Source organism: Streptopelia decaocto (genome assembly GCF_964273445.1).
Source record: "Streptopelia decaocto genome assembly, chromosome: Z".
NCBI lineage: Eukaryota > Metazoa > Chordata > Aves > Columbiformes > Columbidae > Streptopelia > Streptopelia decaocto.
The window spans coordinates 7,507,967-7,526,395 of record NC_138657.1 but is presented as its reverse complement, the minus strand read 5'-3'; the positions used below and the strand labels follow the sequence as shown (position 1 = coordinate 7,526,395).

Genomic DNA, 18,429 nt, shown 5'->3' with positions numbered 1-18,429 from the left:
TCCAGAGGCTGCAAACAGGTGTCCTCGTCCAGACCCAACAGTGCCATCTGAACACAGGGTCACCACAGCTTCTGGTCACCAGTCCCCGCTCATTCCTGCCTGTGTGTGGCCAGCAAACCAACTGGTGCCCGCGCTCAGGCAAAAGTCAGACAGATTAATCAAACCTGTTGTTTAACCGAGGTTATCTTACATGATTTTGCCTAAGCAACTCTTCTATAAGAACTGTAGAATAGTAACTGGTGGGTAGTCAAAGCAGCTGGACACAGTGACATCTCCAGCTGGCACTACTGGATCTGGAACAGAACAGTCTGGCTGTTACGAAACAGCAGTTCCTTATCTGTTTTATTTCATTTTTCCATTTTGATGTGGAAGGCTGAACCATTCTCCCTACTTGGCCTGCCTCTTTATCTAACTTCTTTATTTTAATTCAGGAATCGTTGTTGTGGATTGAGGTTAAAGGGATCTGTGGAATCCTGCAGGACTGAAAGAATCCAAATCAAATGTACTTCTAACTCTAATTACTGCTAATTCTAATCAAATGTACTCCTTGGTCTTAAGAGCACTTTCATTAAGGCTACCAATATATATATTTCTTCAGTTGCAGCTATGTTCTCTGCAGAAGTTAGTGCCCCAATCTGCTCCTTACAGTTTTCTATCCAAAGTCGCCACCACCACTGTTTATCTGGCGGTTGAGCTGTTCACAAAAGTGCTCCCTAACATCAGGTGGCCAAAATGAGCGAGATTATTTTATTTAATGTTTAAGATGACCTGATTATTTTTGACTAGAAAGCATTAGGGAGCATGTGGGCAGGCCCACCAGCAAATAAGAAGGACAAGGAGAAGCAGCAGTCACAGATTGGGGATAGTACCCCACTCACCTAACGTAACCACAGCTTGAAAAAAGCCCAAACCAAATCCTTTGGCATTTTTCACAGATTGAGCATTTAAAAGCATCCACTGCTTTTTGCTTTATACTATTTAATTTGCATATGCATTTCTGTGTCAGGATATCATTTCCCAATTGACGGCCGGCCGCAAGGCAGCAGGGCCTCCTGCTATGGGCACACCAATGTCAACTTTAACCGTAGCTTAAAAGCTGGTCTGAAAGATTTATCAAATTTGTTTTTAGAACTCCATTCTGAGATGATCCTAAATGCCAGATGCAAAGATAGAAGATGAACCATTTATAGAAAAGACTGATTGTGAACTTAATTTTTGTGTAGATTAGCAACATTTTTCCCCATTTTAAGAGGATGTTCAGTACAGAAGAACCTTACAAAACCAGTTGATTTTAAGAGACTGCAAAAATGGAAGAACTATCCTTATAAAAACTGGCATGAGATTTGCCTGCTGTGTGACTAATCGTGCTGCATAAAGTATCAGCTCAATCTCACATGGCAGCATTGCAAAGCGTCTCTACCTCCAAAAGGCAAGTGTTAAACACACTTCAGTGCTACAGAAATGATACCAAACTTATTTAATAGTGGTGTGTTGGTCACACAGCAGATGTGGTGTAGAAATGCACAACTGGTTTCTACCAAGAAGACGCAAAATTTTAGAGACAGTTATGAACAGATTTGAAAGGCAAAGCTATTTAATAATTTAAAATTTGGTTGCTACTCCAAGGAAAAAAGAAGTCACTAGAAAGATTATCTGATATGGGGAAGTGAAAACACAAAGTGTGGGCACAACAAGCACGCTGTAAAACAAAATACTGGCTAGGCAAGTATGAAACACAACCATCTAAATTATCTCTCACTGAAAGTGCTGACAAAATACAGAATAATCTTTTGGTTTTACATTTCATATTTGGATTTCATATTTCATTAATTTGTTTTCTACCTTAGTTTACTGTTGAAATGTAATACCGACAAATATCCACTCATATTTTTTACAATTTTGAAGAACGAGCCTATGAAATATTATGAGCAGGTGAGCACCATGGAGAAGGCTGATTCTTGCAACCCAAGGCTGCTTCGCTCTTAAAAACACAGCTAGAGAGATTCTTACGATTGACAAGGGGGAAAAATGGCAGCATGAATTTCTCATTTGACATTAAAACCTCTCTAGCATTCACCAAAAATCTAGATCAATAGCGGACGAAAGAAAGACTTGATAGAATTTGGGGAGGTATTTTTGGTACAAAGAGTTTGTCCAAGTTAGAAGTATTAATCCTTTCCTTCTGAACAGCATGGCTGGCAGGATGAGGAGACACCTACTCAGGCCTTGGTCTCCTTTACAATGTCAGCCTTTGACTACAACATACACTGGTTGTAGGACAAACGTAATTTTTTCTGAAATCAGTGAAAGGATTCCTCTTTTAGTTTCAACTCTTAATTAAAATGACTGATGCTTTCACTTGAGACCTCCTACAGGTGTAACCAAGAATTAATTTTTGCAAAATATAAAGTTTTTTAAACTATTTTAAAATGGGATTAGAAGAACAAGTCCTGGCCATCTTCAAGCTATGGAAAGCCAGAGTAATATAGTATAAATACAGGCCTATCAATAGAAATGGGTATCTGCCTGCGGAAGGTACCTGTGGTCCTAACGGAACCATTCCTCTTGGAGGAGTCATTCTCTGCATCGGCCCACCCATGTTTGGATGCCCTGCAAATAAAACCATGTAACTTAAAACACTATGTGATACACAATTATCTTGTAAAACAACTTTAACAAAACATTTATTTTTAATTAACACCAAGCTTAAAAAGCTGCAGTAAGCTTTGAAAAACAGAAAGAAATACACAAGTTTGAGAACATGGTACTTTTGAATGGTCAAAATAATTATTTAATTCACCTTGCTGCCGTGTTGGGTCCATCCCACTAGGCAATAATGGCTGACTTCCTGGGACACCTCCAAGTGCCTGCAAGCATAGAAACCATGTGGTAAAAGCACAAAAATGCTTCAAAATTTATGTTAAACACATAATGTAGATATTTTGGGTTTAAATCCCAAACGTTTTTCTGAATCAAGAGTAATGTGGAAAAGTTAACTTTCCTAATGACTCAACTAAATGTCCTAAGTGACTAACTAAATTAAAAGTCCCAAACATCCTACAGCCCTGACTATGCATTTTGCATGGGTAAACTCTTGGACTTCCATGGAATTATGTATAAATAATCTCCAAAATATAATTGCCTAATTCACCTTCACACCCCCCAATACTTCCTTCACTTTGGCTTACTCATTGTTTAACTTTCAAATACTGCCTTTTTCTTGGGTACGTGGAAACTTATCCAAAGCTTATGTTACTACAGTTTTCCCTTTTAACCATTATTTTAACATTTCTTTTCAGAGGCCAGGATGCAGACACCAGTATTCTCCAAGAGTGAGCTGCAGCCGAGCCAACTGCACAGAATTCACAGGGTACAGCTAATTTCTGCTGTGGTGTGGGGGGCATTCCTACTCTTGAAGGGCACCAATGCCAAATAAGCTTTTTATTAGTCTACAGGAGATAACAACAGTCACAAAGCTTGCTCCTAAATTTGCCTTTAAGCATGAAGGTACACTGTTGTTGATTCACCACTGGTTCAAATCAAACACATTGCTTCTATGTCTCTACATTTCATTTGCCCTTTGGGTTTATGGTAATTGAATTAGGTTTAAGGCTAATTTCTACAGTCTCTTACCTATAGCTTAGTCAACTAGGAAAATGTTTTTATGAATGCATCTTCAGCCGACCCACTAGGTGCTGTTTCGCATTTCAAAACAACACCACATTTTCACTACAAATGCGTCCAGCATGAGTAAATCTGTTATTATGTAAGTAGTCTATTCAGTTATTGCTTACTGAGGGAAAGGATAAGTTACTCTTGAGCTGAAAATACTATAGGAGTCTTGGGTACATACAAAGGGGAACCTATCTGTAAACATTATAAAGTTTACTTCCACAAGAGGTAGGAAATTCAAAATTAAGATACATGTTAATACCTCAGAGGTAATACAGTGAAAAGGTACTGTAAGATTTACGGGATAAACATATAATCTCAGATGACATAATTTAAAACTTTTATATGCACTCCAGTGGCTTGAAGTCAGGACAAAATGCAGCACAGAGACATGAAATGCACAGAGAAGTGCCAAACATTAGCCCAGCAGGAACTGCCAAGGATGACAAGTGACACACAAGGACACAGAGGGATTTGCTGCTGTGACCACAGATGACCAAAGAATTAACTCACATGGTCATTACACCGTAGATCATTACACGAGGGACTGTGGTTCCTTTCCAACACATCACACCACTTTTCAAGAAAAACAATTGTACCTGTGCAGCACAATGCACTGTGCACAGCAGGGCTTGATCTCGTAGGGTGTGATCAAGCACTGGAGGCAATTTAGAGGCACTAGTGTGGCTCTGGGTCAGTACTAATTGTCCTTGCTACAAAGCCTAGATCTAGCTCAGATAACCCTTACCCAGCACTGGACTGTGCTGTGCACACATGCGCTGCTTTACCCTCCCTTATCTACGAAACACAATCCCTGCTGCAAGACACTAAGGACTAGTTAATAGTTACAGAGGCAGTTTTAGTTCTGATATTTACTGACTTCCAGCTAATCAAAATTTCAGCCTTAAAGCTGCACTACAGTAGTTTATTAATTCCACACACTCCCCATCTATACTGTAACTTAAATAATGTCAGCGTTGTTAAAAGCAACCATTCATGAATGTAGCATAACGTAAATGAATTGCAAGAGCTGTAATTCACTAAGATTATGTGATTATGTTACAGCTCTGAACTGAAAATATCACAATATGCAGACAAAAACAGTTCCAAAGCTAAAACTGCACGTTGGCAGAGCTTTCACAGCATCCACCACATCCAGTTTCTACCTGCCATTATTTACAGTGCTCAGAAACACAGAAAGAGAAATAAAGAAATATGTGAAACCCAAACACTGGTGTATCTTTGACTAAGAGATTACTGGAAGATGTAAAAATCAAGAGGATATTTTGTACGGAGTTACAGTATGCTCATAGCAAATATTTAACTAAAGTATTGATGACACTGTACTCTCACATTGTCCCTTGATGATCATTTCAACAATATTAATTAAGCCACCCATTTACTTCTGAGAAAGCAGCCATGCTACAGGTAACTTAACCTGCTCCCAAACATCACCATGTCTGATTTGCAGAAACATTTGAAGAAGTCTTGTGACCCGACACATTCAGCTCACTGAATTTTAAACTTCAACTTTCTGGCAATATTGTGCCAGTGCTATAGACAAGTTTTTTGACATAAGATGGCCAGGACTGAGGTTGGAGCATAAAAGTCTCCTCATCAAGCTTTGACAACAAAACCAGCAGTACTGGAAGTCTAAGTTGGATCAAAAAAACCCATTCCATCTGTCATACCAACTTTTCCAATATTGTAACTGACCCAGTTTTTCTTTCAGAGCTCTGCTGATATTTTTCTGTCTGCTTAACTCTAACTTTTCATCTGCTGACAAACGTTTTCTCCTCCTCTATCTGCACTATGGAGAACTTAAAAATACAAATGCTATCTGCTTGCAGAACTGTCTTTTCACAGATGGGCCAATAAAGGTCTTTGCTGACGAACAGCAGCTCATTACTCATTCCTGTTACACTAGCATGTATATCCTCTGGTGGAGATGAGATAAAATTGGGAATCTAATTCTTTTATGAAGTCCTCATAGTGTCTATAAGAACCATAGAGTACTTTATGATATCTGTTTCTCAACAATAATGTCCATATTTACTGTGAAATAAATATCCTTCATATATCCCACAAAGAATAGGAGGGAGTGATGCATTTTACACAGAATTAAGTAAAAATAATTTTCAGAGCTAACTGCTTCATGTGGTTAGGAAAGCTTGGAGAGTGGAACAGCTATGGGGGTGTTCTCAGAGCAGGCAGCACTGGCTGGATGAGGTTAATGCAGCATCACACAGGACAACTATATCCTCCCTCTGTAAACAGGCTTGATGCACAATACATTTTGAGGTGTAGACACTAATTAAGCACAGGAAAATGAGCTGGGAGTGGCATGGACACACCTTATCAGAATAACTATTTAATGGTCAGACAAAATGTGGTGGAGAGGGACTATGTTTTATAGCCAATGAGCCACTGGTAACCAACAAGACAACATGTCCTGTTCCCAGCACTGAACCACTACCTTGGGTCACTATGGTGCATTAGCGGTAAATTCTTACCTGATTGGGTATTCTTAAAGGTGGCCTTGGACCTCCAGGGTACCGAGGGGACATGAAAGGCTACGGAAAAAAACAACAAAAAAATTAAACTTCACTTATAAATACTGCATTGAGTCATTTGGAGTAGGGCTTGTACCGTGCTCACACCTCAGGCATCCAGCTCACACATCTCCTGAGAGCATTCAGTGTATTATTCCATGATGTTTATCAGAACTAAATAAATTTAGAGATTCTTAGCAAATGCATCAACCAAGATACATTATTTAAAACTCTGTTATAGCTACTGTGAACACAGAATATAAACAACTTAATGCATTAACTGTGAAGAAAAATAAACCATGTAAATCATATAATCATATAATCACACATCTATACATTTGAATGGAAAAGAGGGAAAGAACTCTGGAATATAAAAGAAAAATCTTCTTGGGACAGCAAGAGGCAAGTAACAGCATAATGATTGGCAAATATTTTCCATTTGGTTTTTCATAATACAGTATAATGCAACAGATTTAACTTGTGAGGGCACAGATTTCAAGTTTATGTCATAATATATTTTTAACTTTTGTGCTTTATATGAACCATATTAATTCAGTGTTACTCCTCCCATCCCTCTATACGTAATTCCATGATCCCTCAGTACATCTACTCTCAAAACCAAATATACATCCAAATCTGTCATACCATCCTGCTGCACCCTGTGAGGTTCTAGTGGCTCTGGGCTGCTATTATACAACTTTGTGGCCCACAAAGAAGGTCAGTCCCTTAAACCAGGACCACAAGTAAAAAATAAACAAATGGTAATGCCAGCAAATACATTTAACAAATCTACTTATTCCATTCTGAAGTGTGACAGTAATCTACACATCTAGAAAGCTACAAGATCAGTGGCAAATGTGAGATCTACAGGAAAAATGCACAAACATCTGACTAAACAGATGATGAAGAGGATCATTTTGGCAAGCAAGCATACCTATAACTGCAGAAGAAAACGAAGAGCTAAAAGTATGCTATGACTGTGAAGACAAGGACAAAAAAATACTGATTCTTTATATCATGAAAGACAAGCTCACTTCTGTTCATGACACTGTCATTGGAGACATGGGAGAGATAAAGGAAAAAGATTCAACAGAACCTTTCCCACCTTAGAATCAGATGAAAGCTGAAATAATGTAACCTACATAAACACACGTTCAAAACAGGTACCAGAAAGCCATTTGACATACAGAGGGTTTACAAACTGGAGAAGAAAGTTCAATGGCAATTATGGAAAGAATAATAGAAAGAGCATTTGAAATTATGTGCTATAGAAGGGGAGGCTTCTCCATGCCACCTCTGTAATGATGAGATTCTGTGATGAGAAAGAAAGAGAAAAAGGGTTGAGCATGTGGTGAAGGCTATAAACTTGAATACCCTTGTAAAGCAGTAAAACTGTGAGGAAATTAGAATTTCAAAGAACTTCCATAAAGGTTAACCAAGTGCATTGTATGGAGTGCAGCACGCTCTGGTGCATGTCTCAGATTTGGCTCACCTCCTCATTCCACAAAGAAACCTTAAATTTATTTACAGTTGTACAGCTCATAAAAGTGAAATCAGCAAAGTCTCTCAAGTCAACCGTATCTTAACGTAGAATCACACTATTAATATTAATACTATATATAATAGTGCATTATTGGCGGAACAACTATGCTTTTCAAGCAGGATGGAAGCCTGCTTGTCCCCTCTCTTCCCAGTGGGTTACCCTTTCCATGAAGTTTATAAAAATACCTATGAAGTCATTTTTTTTAAAGAATCAAAATTTTATTTATAATATTTGAAACAAATACCGTCCTGCATGAAGGAGAGAAAGAGGTTTACTCACATACAATAAGTCGTAATTTCACTTTTCAAAGTATGAGTCACATTGTTTCTAATTCCTGACCATTAGAGTCCATACTTTTTGTTTTGCTGCGCCCCTGAGGTCAGTAGTTGCTTCAGATTTCTGAGAAGGTCTAGATCTAGGAAGGTCTCAAGTCTACTTAATATAAGCCTCAGAGGTTAAACCTGGGATTCTTCTCCGCAATGATCTATGTCACAAGTTTGTCTTGTTTTGAGGCATTGCTTGCTAAGCAGGCATCAAACCAGACTTTAACTTGAGAGCCAGTGCATCAATTCTTAACTGACTTGTTAGTTCACTGCATGGAATAACTACAGAAGCCTCTTTGATACAACTCTGTCTTAAAAAAAAAGGTTTATCTACAGCAAATATTTATATACCTGTGTATTTCCCTTAAATATATTGGTGTATTTAAGTCTTCTCCCATTCTTTAAGCAAGTGAACCCAAGTGGAACTGCAATTAATTACTTCAACTAGTAAATTTCAAATAAATTTTATGATTCTCGGTGATCCATGGATACCAACGCTGCACAGTTCTATAGGCAGGAACACATATGAACAACTGGGGAACACAACTAATGTTTTGATAAATACAGCACTGCAGAAAATGGTAAGATGGTGATGTTCAAAGACAAATCTAAAAAATTTACACTGTTTTGGACCAGCATTTCATACTTAAGTTTACCACAAAAATTCCACCACCAAAAGAAATACTTAAATATCCTATTTTTTGTGTCAGTTACTGAACTCCTCTCCTTCCATCACCAATGTCATCTTTGTCCAGAGAAGTTCTACCAAGATATATCAAGACACCAAGGAAATTCTGTGAAACAGTTTAATGAAAATATATTAAATGAACAACTTCTCACGAAAATAGGTGCATATTTTTCAAGCTTCACAGACACACACATACTATTAAGCACTAGGCATTCTGAAAGACAAGAACTCAACAGCAGGCATTTTTGTCATGTGTGATGTTTCAGTACGTTCTTTGTAATTAGGAAAAACAAGCTGACATTTAGTCTCTGATCTAGTTTTATTTTATTGTTAACAGTTGCTGAAATGACCATGGCTTAGGGAAGAACAACCAAGGCTTTAAATTTCTTATGGCTAGCAGCTCTCTCCTTGACTTCTTGGAAACCTTTTCTTTCCATTCACTTAACAATAGTGCAGCACATACACCACAAGAAGTAATGGATTCAAAATTTCGCCACTAAATTAAAACCAGTGCTAACAGGGTTTTAACTGGTCTGTGCAGCGCTTGTCTTCTGAAGGCAAAAAATAAATGCTTCACAGGTTGAAAACTCGGACTTTTCTGCTTGCTACCTCATCCCTGTCTCAATTCAAAATTCAGCATCTTGATAGTCTAAAAAACCTTTAATGGATCCCTCCACTACATGCAGTAATGCACAACGTAGAAGAACACTTCTTCTTCCAGCTAAGGATTACAGACATATGACTCTTCAAATAGTAGTCGGGATAAAAACAGCAAAAAATAATTGATCTGGAAATATATGCCAAAAGATAGGTAAAGCAGCAATGACTTCAGATACCAGCTAGGGAGAACACAGTGGGGCACAAGATGTTTTATCCTAGAGCCTTCTCTGTGCAAAATGATGTAGGATGCTCTTCAAATAATACATCAGGCATTTCAAGGCCACAACTTACTTCAGATTTTGCAAAGCCTCTCTAAGGGAAACCAATCTCTTGCAGCTGATCTGACTGAGGAAGGAGGGTATTACCAGAGCGGCTCCATCCCACAGTTATTTCCATGTGCTGAAATGGCTCTGAAGGGCTTCCAGTCGCTGCTGCAACCTTCAAATCGCTCTAACCCGCAACAGAGATGTTACACTGAATGTGAGGAGCTGTAAACAACACTGTTGTGCACAACCCTAAGCTACAATTAACTTCTAAAATGAACATACACTAACGGATTAAGGAAAACAAAAGCAACAACAAAAGAAAAAAATAACAACAACAAAAACACCACCAAAAAAACCCCAAGAACCCCGAACCCCAAAATAACCCAGAGTCAAACCCAAAACAAAAATTAAAAAGAAAATAACATTGTTGTTTTTTTTTTAAAGAAGCATGTCATATGTAAGGCACAGCTGAGATGCCACCAGCACTTGGAAACACGTGTCATACAAGCTGCAGCAATAACATAAGAATCTGGTAAGTGATTTTGGAGAACACCTAACTACACACATCTGTGAACACTGTATATTGTAATTACTGCCTCCAGGTACAAAACTCAGTAATTTCGTATCACAAATAGCATCTTGAAGGCTGCTGTCATGATTCTGACACCAAATGAATGCAATTGGAAACATCTACTAAACTCCGTGAAAAACAAGCCAGATAGGCAACCATTTTTGTGTAGTCACCTCAGTATATATTTATTTATCAACTTAAAGTAAGAACAAAAACAAAGTACTAAAAAAATAAAAAAGACTAAAAGAGAGACTACACAAAATAAAACCAAGATGTGAAATGTTAAGATTAGTAAGCTTCCTGCTCTTACTTATAGCATCCTGTCATGTTAAAATGCTAAAAAGACTTGAAGTAAAGTTCAAGAATTTGAATGACAGCGACACACATTCTAGTACTTTTTGTTATCTTCATGCTAAAGAAAGAATCCAGCCATGTACAAGAAGAGTAAAACTATCTTATAAACTTTGTATGTAACAGAATTCCGTGTGTTGCGTGCGTGTGTGCATCTTCAATGTCAAAACTTCATAAAATACAAGAGGACAATACAAGCAGGCAATAGGTTTCTAGTAGAGAAATCTTTGAAGAAGAAACATTGAAGAACAGTAGCCCCACTGCCCACATTTTGATTCCAGTATTAAGGAAAAATATTTTCACAAAAAAAATCCACCAGGAAGCTGATGACACAAAGGCATAGAAAGTGGCATATTTCTCTGCCAGTTGTGCAATTCTTATTTTGCCTTCTTTTAGTTGTTGGGTGACTCTAGAATATGGTGTGGCTTAGTTTTCTTGCACCTAATAGTGATGGAATAAAAGAAGTAATAAGACAGTGTTCTGAAAGCATGAGAGATTGCAATAAATCTATTTATCTTTAAATTTACTTTGCTTCCAAAAGCTGGGAATATAATTTACCTGCTTCGAAATAGAGTGGGGTTTTTGCATTGATATTTTTACCCCTTTTCACTCATAACACTAACATTTATCAACCACATTTTGCCCCACGTAAATTGCAAAATTTACAGTAATACACAGTCAAAAAACTAATCCTGAATATTGCTTACATTTCAATTTGTATTGAGACTGAATTCCTAATGGGATTGACTTTACTGTAAATATGCATATCTGTTACAATACGTACATATTATGTGATATGATATGACTTGTTATCCTGGACAGCACAACCTCATGTAACAAACCCACAGACACCAGGAGAACACACAAATGCAGTTCAGAAAGAATTACTGCAGTTATTGGGCACGAGTAATGGAGAGGTGCAAACATCTGCTAACCGTAAAAGTACCAAGAGCTGAAATGCCAGTGAACAAAGCTTGGGCTGAGGAGAATAAAATGAAACTAATACTGCTTGAACAGGAAAACCCTGTCTACAAGGCACAAAAATACCCACCTGTCCCAGTCAGCATAGCTGAAAATAACAACATTAATGTAGGTTCACGTTCATATCTTCCCAGCTAGGTGTACTAAAAGGCTTTTTCAGCTTGGGAAAATATGTGTTTGCCTGGTCAAAGCAGGAGGCAAGGTTTGTTTTGAAGCACAACACCGATCTGGTTTACCTGACGACACTCAAGGCCACCACAGAAAGCTGGTCAGTGGTTTCAACAGGCACAGCCGGACAAAATATACCCCCGGAGGGTGACCATCTCCCAGCAAAGTGACTTACTAACTATGATGCACGGAGCCCCCATGGGCGGTGTGCCTGATGCACCAAGTGCTGAAGCCACTGATGATGTCCCCTGTGCAGCTCGGCCCCCAGGCTGTGCCCAAGATGATGGCTCCCACAGAATATCTCGTGAGAGGCAAGGTGTTCTACGCATCTCAGGTGCTTCCGTGCAGCGTCATACAATCATAGAACAGTCTGGGTTGGAAGGGACATTCAAAGGTCATCAAATCCAAGCCCCCTGCCATGAGCAGGGACATCTTCACCAGCTCAGGTTGCTCAGAGCCCCGTCCAGCCTGGCCTGAGATGTCTCCAGGGATGTGGCACCAGCCACCAGTGAGTTCAGGTGGACTCTTCTGCCTGCCAGGGACCTCTGCTCTGCAGGGGCAGCAATGGGCAGCAGAGAGAGCAGCCATCTCTAACAACGGCTCTATCCAGACCTGGTGCCACACTCTTACTGCATGTTACGTGGCTTAGGAAAGCAGAGGAACGGGTTCTGCTGGCACCACACGGAAAGCAGAGGAATGGGTTCTGCTGGCACCACACAGTGCTCTGCAGGGCTTCCCAAAACCATGTCTAAAATAATGGATTTAGAAGCAAACAAAAACTAGTTATAACTGCTTTTCAGCATACTTATTTTTTTTAAGCCTGAATTATCAAGTTCAGAACGATCTCCTTAGATTGTATGTCTCAACACCCTCAGAGGTAGAAGATGGTCCTGACAGGAGAATACCTCTTGGAAGAATAATAAGCACACCAGAAACTAAAAAATAAAAGGGAAACACAGTTTTAGCAATTGGTACACAAAACGGTTGAAATGGTTTTAGTTGGTTTCTATAATTCGGTCACCATAATCTAAACACTGCTTGTCACTAGAAGCTGAAAATGGAACCACAGACTTAATTTGTATATACGCAATGACGAATTATTTAAATCAATTATGCTGCTACTTGAAGAGCAGATATTGCAAGAGCATCCAAACTGCCACCATCAAGGTCTCAAGCCAGATGGGAATTGTCATAATGACCAAAACTCTTCATTTATTCATTTAAAGCTCTACAAGAAAAAAAGTGAAACAAACAAAAAATATTTGTTCTCCTCTCCTCCACTGAAAAATTAATTTATTTGCCAAGTTACATCTTCTGTCTCTGAAAATACAACTCATATTCATGTTTTTTCGTTTTCAAACTCTTTTCCCTGTTAAATTGACTGACATCATTTAACTACTTATAGTCCAAATGGTAAGATATAAGAGTGCTTGATATTTTTATTTAATTTTCTTATTATGGTAGCAGTACTGAAAAATGACAATGAGGTAACATTTTAACATATCTCAAGACTCCAACACTTTATAAAGTGCTTTAGAAGTACTTTACAACCAGCACTGGTGTGTACGCCTCCATTCTCAATGAAATGGGGTTTTGTACTCTTCAAGAGTGCCAGTGCTGAACTGTAAAATACGTGTAAATTGAATTTATCCAAGTCTGTTTACAATTCATACACTTTCATTTATTTTGTTTCCTGTATGTTTTTTTTTGTGGACATCTCCATCAACAATAACAGTCACCACAGTCGTGTAAGACACTCTTCATTAACACATTTTAATTCTAACCAGGTCTAAGCTAAATTAGCTCTTAAAATGACACTCTTGCGCTGGCACAGCCTGCTGATAAGCACAAACATGAAACTTACCCTCCCCAAAGCTCGGACACGATATCATCAGATCTTAACAAAAAAAATATTCTCCTATTCAACTGCATTTTTCTGTTAATTATACAACACTTGTCGTCCCCCTTTGCCCCCCACATGGCTACCACAGTGTTACAGGTCCTTGGTTTATATTTTGCTAACGCATTTCAGACATTAAATTTGGGTTATACACTACACATCTTGTAATCTACCATTACCTATCAAACTAGGTGTTTTAATCTACACTGTTTCACATTAAGTCCTGTTAGATTCTCAGCACCAAGACAGTATGTCTCACTACACTAGTGTTTCCTGATGACCAAACCTAATTACATGAGCAAGTTATTCTCCGCGCTGCAGAAAAAGGTCCCTAAAAAAATAATTTATGTACTTATGATTTTCTAAGAGCAGCCTGACATGGCGCAGCAACCTCTAAATAGCAACAGTGAGGTGTGATTTAATTTAGAGTATAAGTGTAATATATATATATATTTTTTTTTTTAAAGCCTTCCACTGACCTCTTTCACATCTAAAATTTGAAAAGTTACAAGCAAACTAGCAATTCAAACAAAATTAATGCCTTATCCCCGATCAAGAAATACAAGCCTCATTCTACCAGAGTGAAGAATATTGTAATACATAAGCTGCACACTCTGCGTAGAAAAACCAAGAAACAAAATGTCTTTAAAAAACAAACAAACAAACAAAAAATCAAACCAAATCTTTTGTTCCTAGTTAAACATTTCTCTGTGATGCTAAAAGCGGGATCTGCCTGCTCGCCTGGTTACTTCTCCAGAAATTTGAGAAGGTAAACAACACTCATTTTGATGACAGAGGATCTTTAGGAATTGTACTGTTGTTACATCTGTCTCACTTCGTGGTAAATATTATCCCATGCTCAAGAAGATTTAGCAAGTGAGAAAGAAAGCAGTGAAGTTCTGCATATGATATTTAATGGAAATTTTGAAAGAAGTGCAATTTTAGAAGGGCTCTTACTCACATGCATTTAAACCAGGTTAATAGCTTTTAATTTTTAGCACATGCAAGTGTTACAGCAAACAGAGTATTTCAGTCCTGGGAAGCTAAAACAAGGACATCAAAAAGTATGACCTTCTCTAAAAAATCAACAATCTGAGCTTTTAGAATTCAGACATCACACACACAGACCATTACACCTGAGAAAGCGTTTCCTTATATTTGTTAAACCTCATAGTCACCCCTGGTTAGGATATACAGTTGATTTTTTGGAACAACTTTGACAATGACAAGGCAGAGTTTGTTATTCCTGCTTTTATGTTTAATAAATATAATCTTTTGAAGCTACACCCGTTATCATCATCCAAGGATTTTGGCTTCAAACCCAAGCACCCAAGCTCATGTAAAAAGCAAGAACCAGACCACAACAGGAACTGGATTAACCTCAGCAGATCGAAGCACGGCATACAAATGGCAACCCTTCCCCTGCTCTTCAGTACACATCAGCAGCAACTGTAATGCCAATTTTGGTGTATGGTCAGTAACCTTAAATTTCTGAGGTTCATCTCACAGAGAACTTGAATTTTCAGGATAAAATTCAAAAGTTCGCCACCGATCTCCTAGGCAGACGATTTGTGCCCAGCAGCAGCGGGTCTGTGGCTGCTCGAGATGTGGATGTGGAAGGGGAGGCGGGGGATGCGTGGGCTCAGAGCTTATTTAGCTACTCAAGCTGAGCAGTTTTAATTTGTTCTAACAGTTATGAGCAGTAAAACCATTACCACAACTGCAGGGTAAAATTATCCAAGCCAGCAGATGTCGGACACCTCTATCTTTTCAAAGCTGACTTTATTCCTACTATTTAGAGAGAACAAAAAAAAAAAAAAAAAAAAGAGAGGAACAAACACAAACTACTTGAAGATGCTAATCCCCTCTCACATAGTCTAAAAATCAAAATAATTTTTAAAATTAAAATATTTTAAAATATAGCATGATACTGGCAATGACAAAAATGCACAGACCCCAATTTTGCAAAGAATTAGACATATGCATAATTTTATGCACTTGCATATTCCCAGTGGGTATCAGTCTGCTATACCGGGGTGTGTGCATTTACGAACAACGGATATGCTAAAAATACAAGAAAAATCTTCTTTCTAACATTAATTATATAAACACAGGAGGAAAAAATCCCCCTTAAAACCTATTTTCAATGTTTCACACATCCTATCAAAGTTGCCAGCTTTACTCACAAGCTGTATTTGTAGCTTTGCTGACAATTCATTCACTTGCAGTAATGTTTTAACAATTCATCATATTTTCCAAGCTTCTGGGACTTCACTGTATGTGCTCTGCTCAGGGCCCAGTTCTTCAGCTTTTCACTCCCTCACCTGCAATTATCTCAATTGCTCCACTGGAATTTAGGATGGGCGTGAGCATGCAGCAAATCCAGCTAACTTTGCATTCATGATCCGCTTAATTTTTAATGGTTGGTATGTTTTAGTTTAAAGAAAAGGTACAGGTAATGCTGCAAAAGCGGGGAAAACATGAGTATTAGCAGTGAAAGGTAAGCGTCGAAGAAGGATGCTACCGTAACAAAATGTGGCTGCTTGAATGAAAATTCAAATGGGGGATAATAAAAGGTAAATGTCCTGGAAAACTAGGAAACTACATAAGCATTAAGGTAAGGCAAGAATTGAAAGAGTTCTAAAGGGTTTAAAAAGAAACAAAATGTTTTAGAATTGATATAGATACACATTTTGGTCCTGCAAAGACCAGTCTGAGAGATGCCTGCATCTTCCAGCTTTAGTCACGTAATTTAGCAGCTGGAATTAGGAATCCTCATTCCCTGTGCAAACAACGGCCCCTCTGTGGACAATTCATAGAAGTAACACAGTCACTCCAAAACAGCTTTAAAGGGACGCGGGAGGATTTCTGCTTCCTCGTCTTCCTTACTGCTGGATGGCTGTTGCCATGAGCCACCTGGGAGCAGGTTCTGCCAGGGCAAGGGGGCCGAGGCAGATGATCACGTACCCGGCAGACCCCCCGGTCAATACTATAGTTTCCAGGAGACACACACACACGTGAGCTAGAAAAAGTGAGTGCGAGGACGGGGTGAAACCCCAAACGAGCTGGTTTAACCCCAGCTGTCACGGAATCGGTCGTAAAGGTGCCGTCCCTGTTTGTCTGGGAGACTTCAACCAATGACTTCTAAAAACGAGAAGATGTTTTACAGCCTTACACAGAAGCCTACAGATCCATTTTCTTTTTATTTATAAATAGGTCACTATTTCTATATCAAAATGCAAGAGATATGTCTTGTTACTGATTTTTAATTCACTAACTTTTGGTTATTTTCACTACTTAAATGCTATTTAAACTGATTTTTTAACATCAAATAGCAATGCCAGGCAGGAAGAGAAACAGAAAAGTTCTTTCTGCTCATGTGTCTTACTGAAACGATGCTCTTGTAAAGCATGAGGTCAGTTCTACAAGGCTAAAAATAATACTTTAGAATAATACGGGTTGAGCTAAAATGAGAATGAACAACTGCCACTAGATGGCACGACAGCCTTACATTATTTCGGTGGGTTGGGTTTAGGTTGGTATTTTTTTTTCCCCTTTATATAAGAAGAACATGTAACATTTGTATTTCAAACAGGGTGTCGACATATCTTTCCCATGCCATTCCGACCATATCTCATGATTACAAGTTGGTGAATGAAGCAAACTACTTGACAATTCCTTTAGAATATACATGCACTACAAAAGTAAGGTTTAGTGGTAAGCTCGACTAGAACAAATTTTTAAAAATTTGCTTAAAAAAAAAGTTATGGATTTAAAAGAAAGAGCACTTCACTCACATGTGAAAATGCATACTTAGTGGTAGATTTTTTTTAATTAGCAAATTACACAAGTCAACTGCCAATTAGTAAATAACCTGCTTCCTCTAAATCTCAGCTGGCACTCCATGAGTTAACTATTCAGCAGTGTCTCTCAGGTGAGTTAAATACAAACGCAATGTTGTTACCTGCCTGAGTGCCTTTAAAACAACAGACAGGTTCTTTATACAGATGCAGACATGCCAGACTTTTGGTCAACCATGTAATAAAAGATATGAAGATAACTGGGGTTAATTATATATGCGTTTAAATGTTTCTCATAATTGCACTGCAAAAGTAAGCAATCAGGGTCAGATATTCTGCAATGCTAGTAGTCACTGACTTGGAGAAACATGATGAATTAGATGGATTAGAACACAGAACTCTATATTCAGGTGTGTTAAAACTGGGAAAGTAACTAAAAGACAAATAAAATCCTGTGAAATCAATACTTTCCATTCTGCTTAAAAATTCAAAATACTTCAGTGAACACAAGCTCTAAAACTTCTGTCCAGCCTCTGTTTATTTGCTTATCAAAGCTGATATTGTCCACAGAGATCAAATAAATTACCTGCAAAAACAGAAATCTAATGTATCTTGATTTTTTTTACCCTATTTAGTGAAGAGATGAATGCAAATGGTCCAGTACTTCACTACCCGAAAAGCAGCGGTTTGTACATGAACGCAACCCTCGTGCTTCCCGTGGGTACACTGGCATGTGCCATGGAACAGAAGTGCATCCAGGCTTCAAAATTTCCATTACGGTATTTCCAAACATTCGTGTCCTTATTTTCTAAATGCATAGTGTACCAGGATGTGCAAGTATAAGATATTATTTTTTTCCGATCTTATTGTCCTCAACAAGAAGGGAGTGAGGCTCTGAGCAACCTCATCTGGGTGAAGATGTCCCTGCTCATGGCAGGGGTGGCAGTGGATGAG

The 18,429-nt window shown here is 38.4% G+C and overlaps 1 protein-coding gene across 3 annotated transcripts in view; it reads right to left on the bottom strand.

The window, feature by feature from the left end:
• SSBP2 (single stranded DNA binding protein 2) overlaps positions 1–18,429 on the bottom strand; it is a 189,367-nt gene that overhangs the window by 42,327 nt on the left and 128,611 nt on the right. For all 3 annotated transcript variants that reach the window (XM_082075551.1, XM_082075552.1, XM_082075550.1), the window contains 3 exons: positions 6,186–6,245; positions 2,801–2,867; positions 2,540–2,610 (listed from right to left, as the gene is read on the bottom strand). In XM_082075551.1, coding sequence (XP_081931677.1) covers positions 2,540–2,610; positions 2,801–2,867; positions 6,186–6,245 — 198 coding nt within the window. The remainder of the gene's footprint in view (positions 1–2,539; positions 2,611–2,800; positions 2,868–6,185; positions 6,246–18,429) is intronic.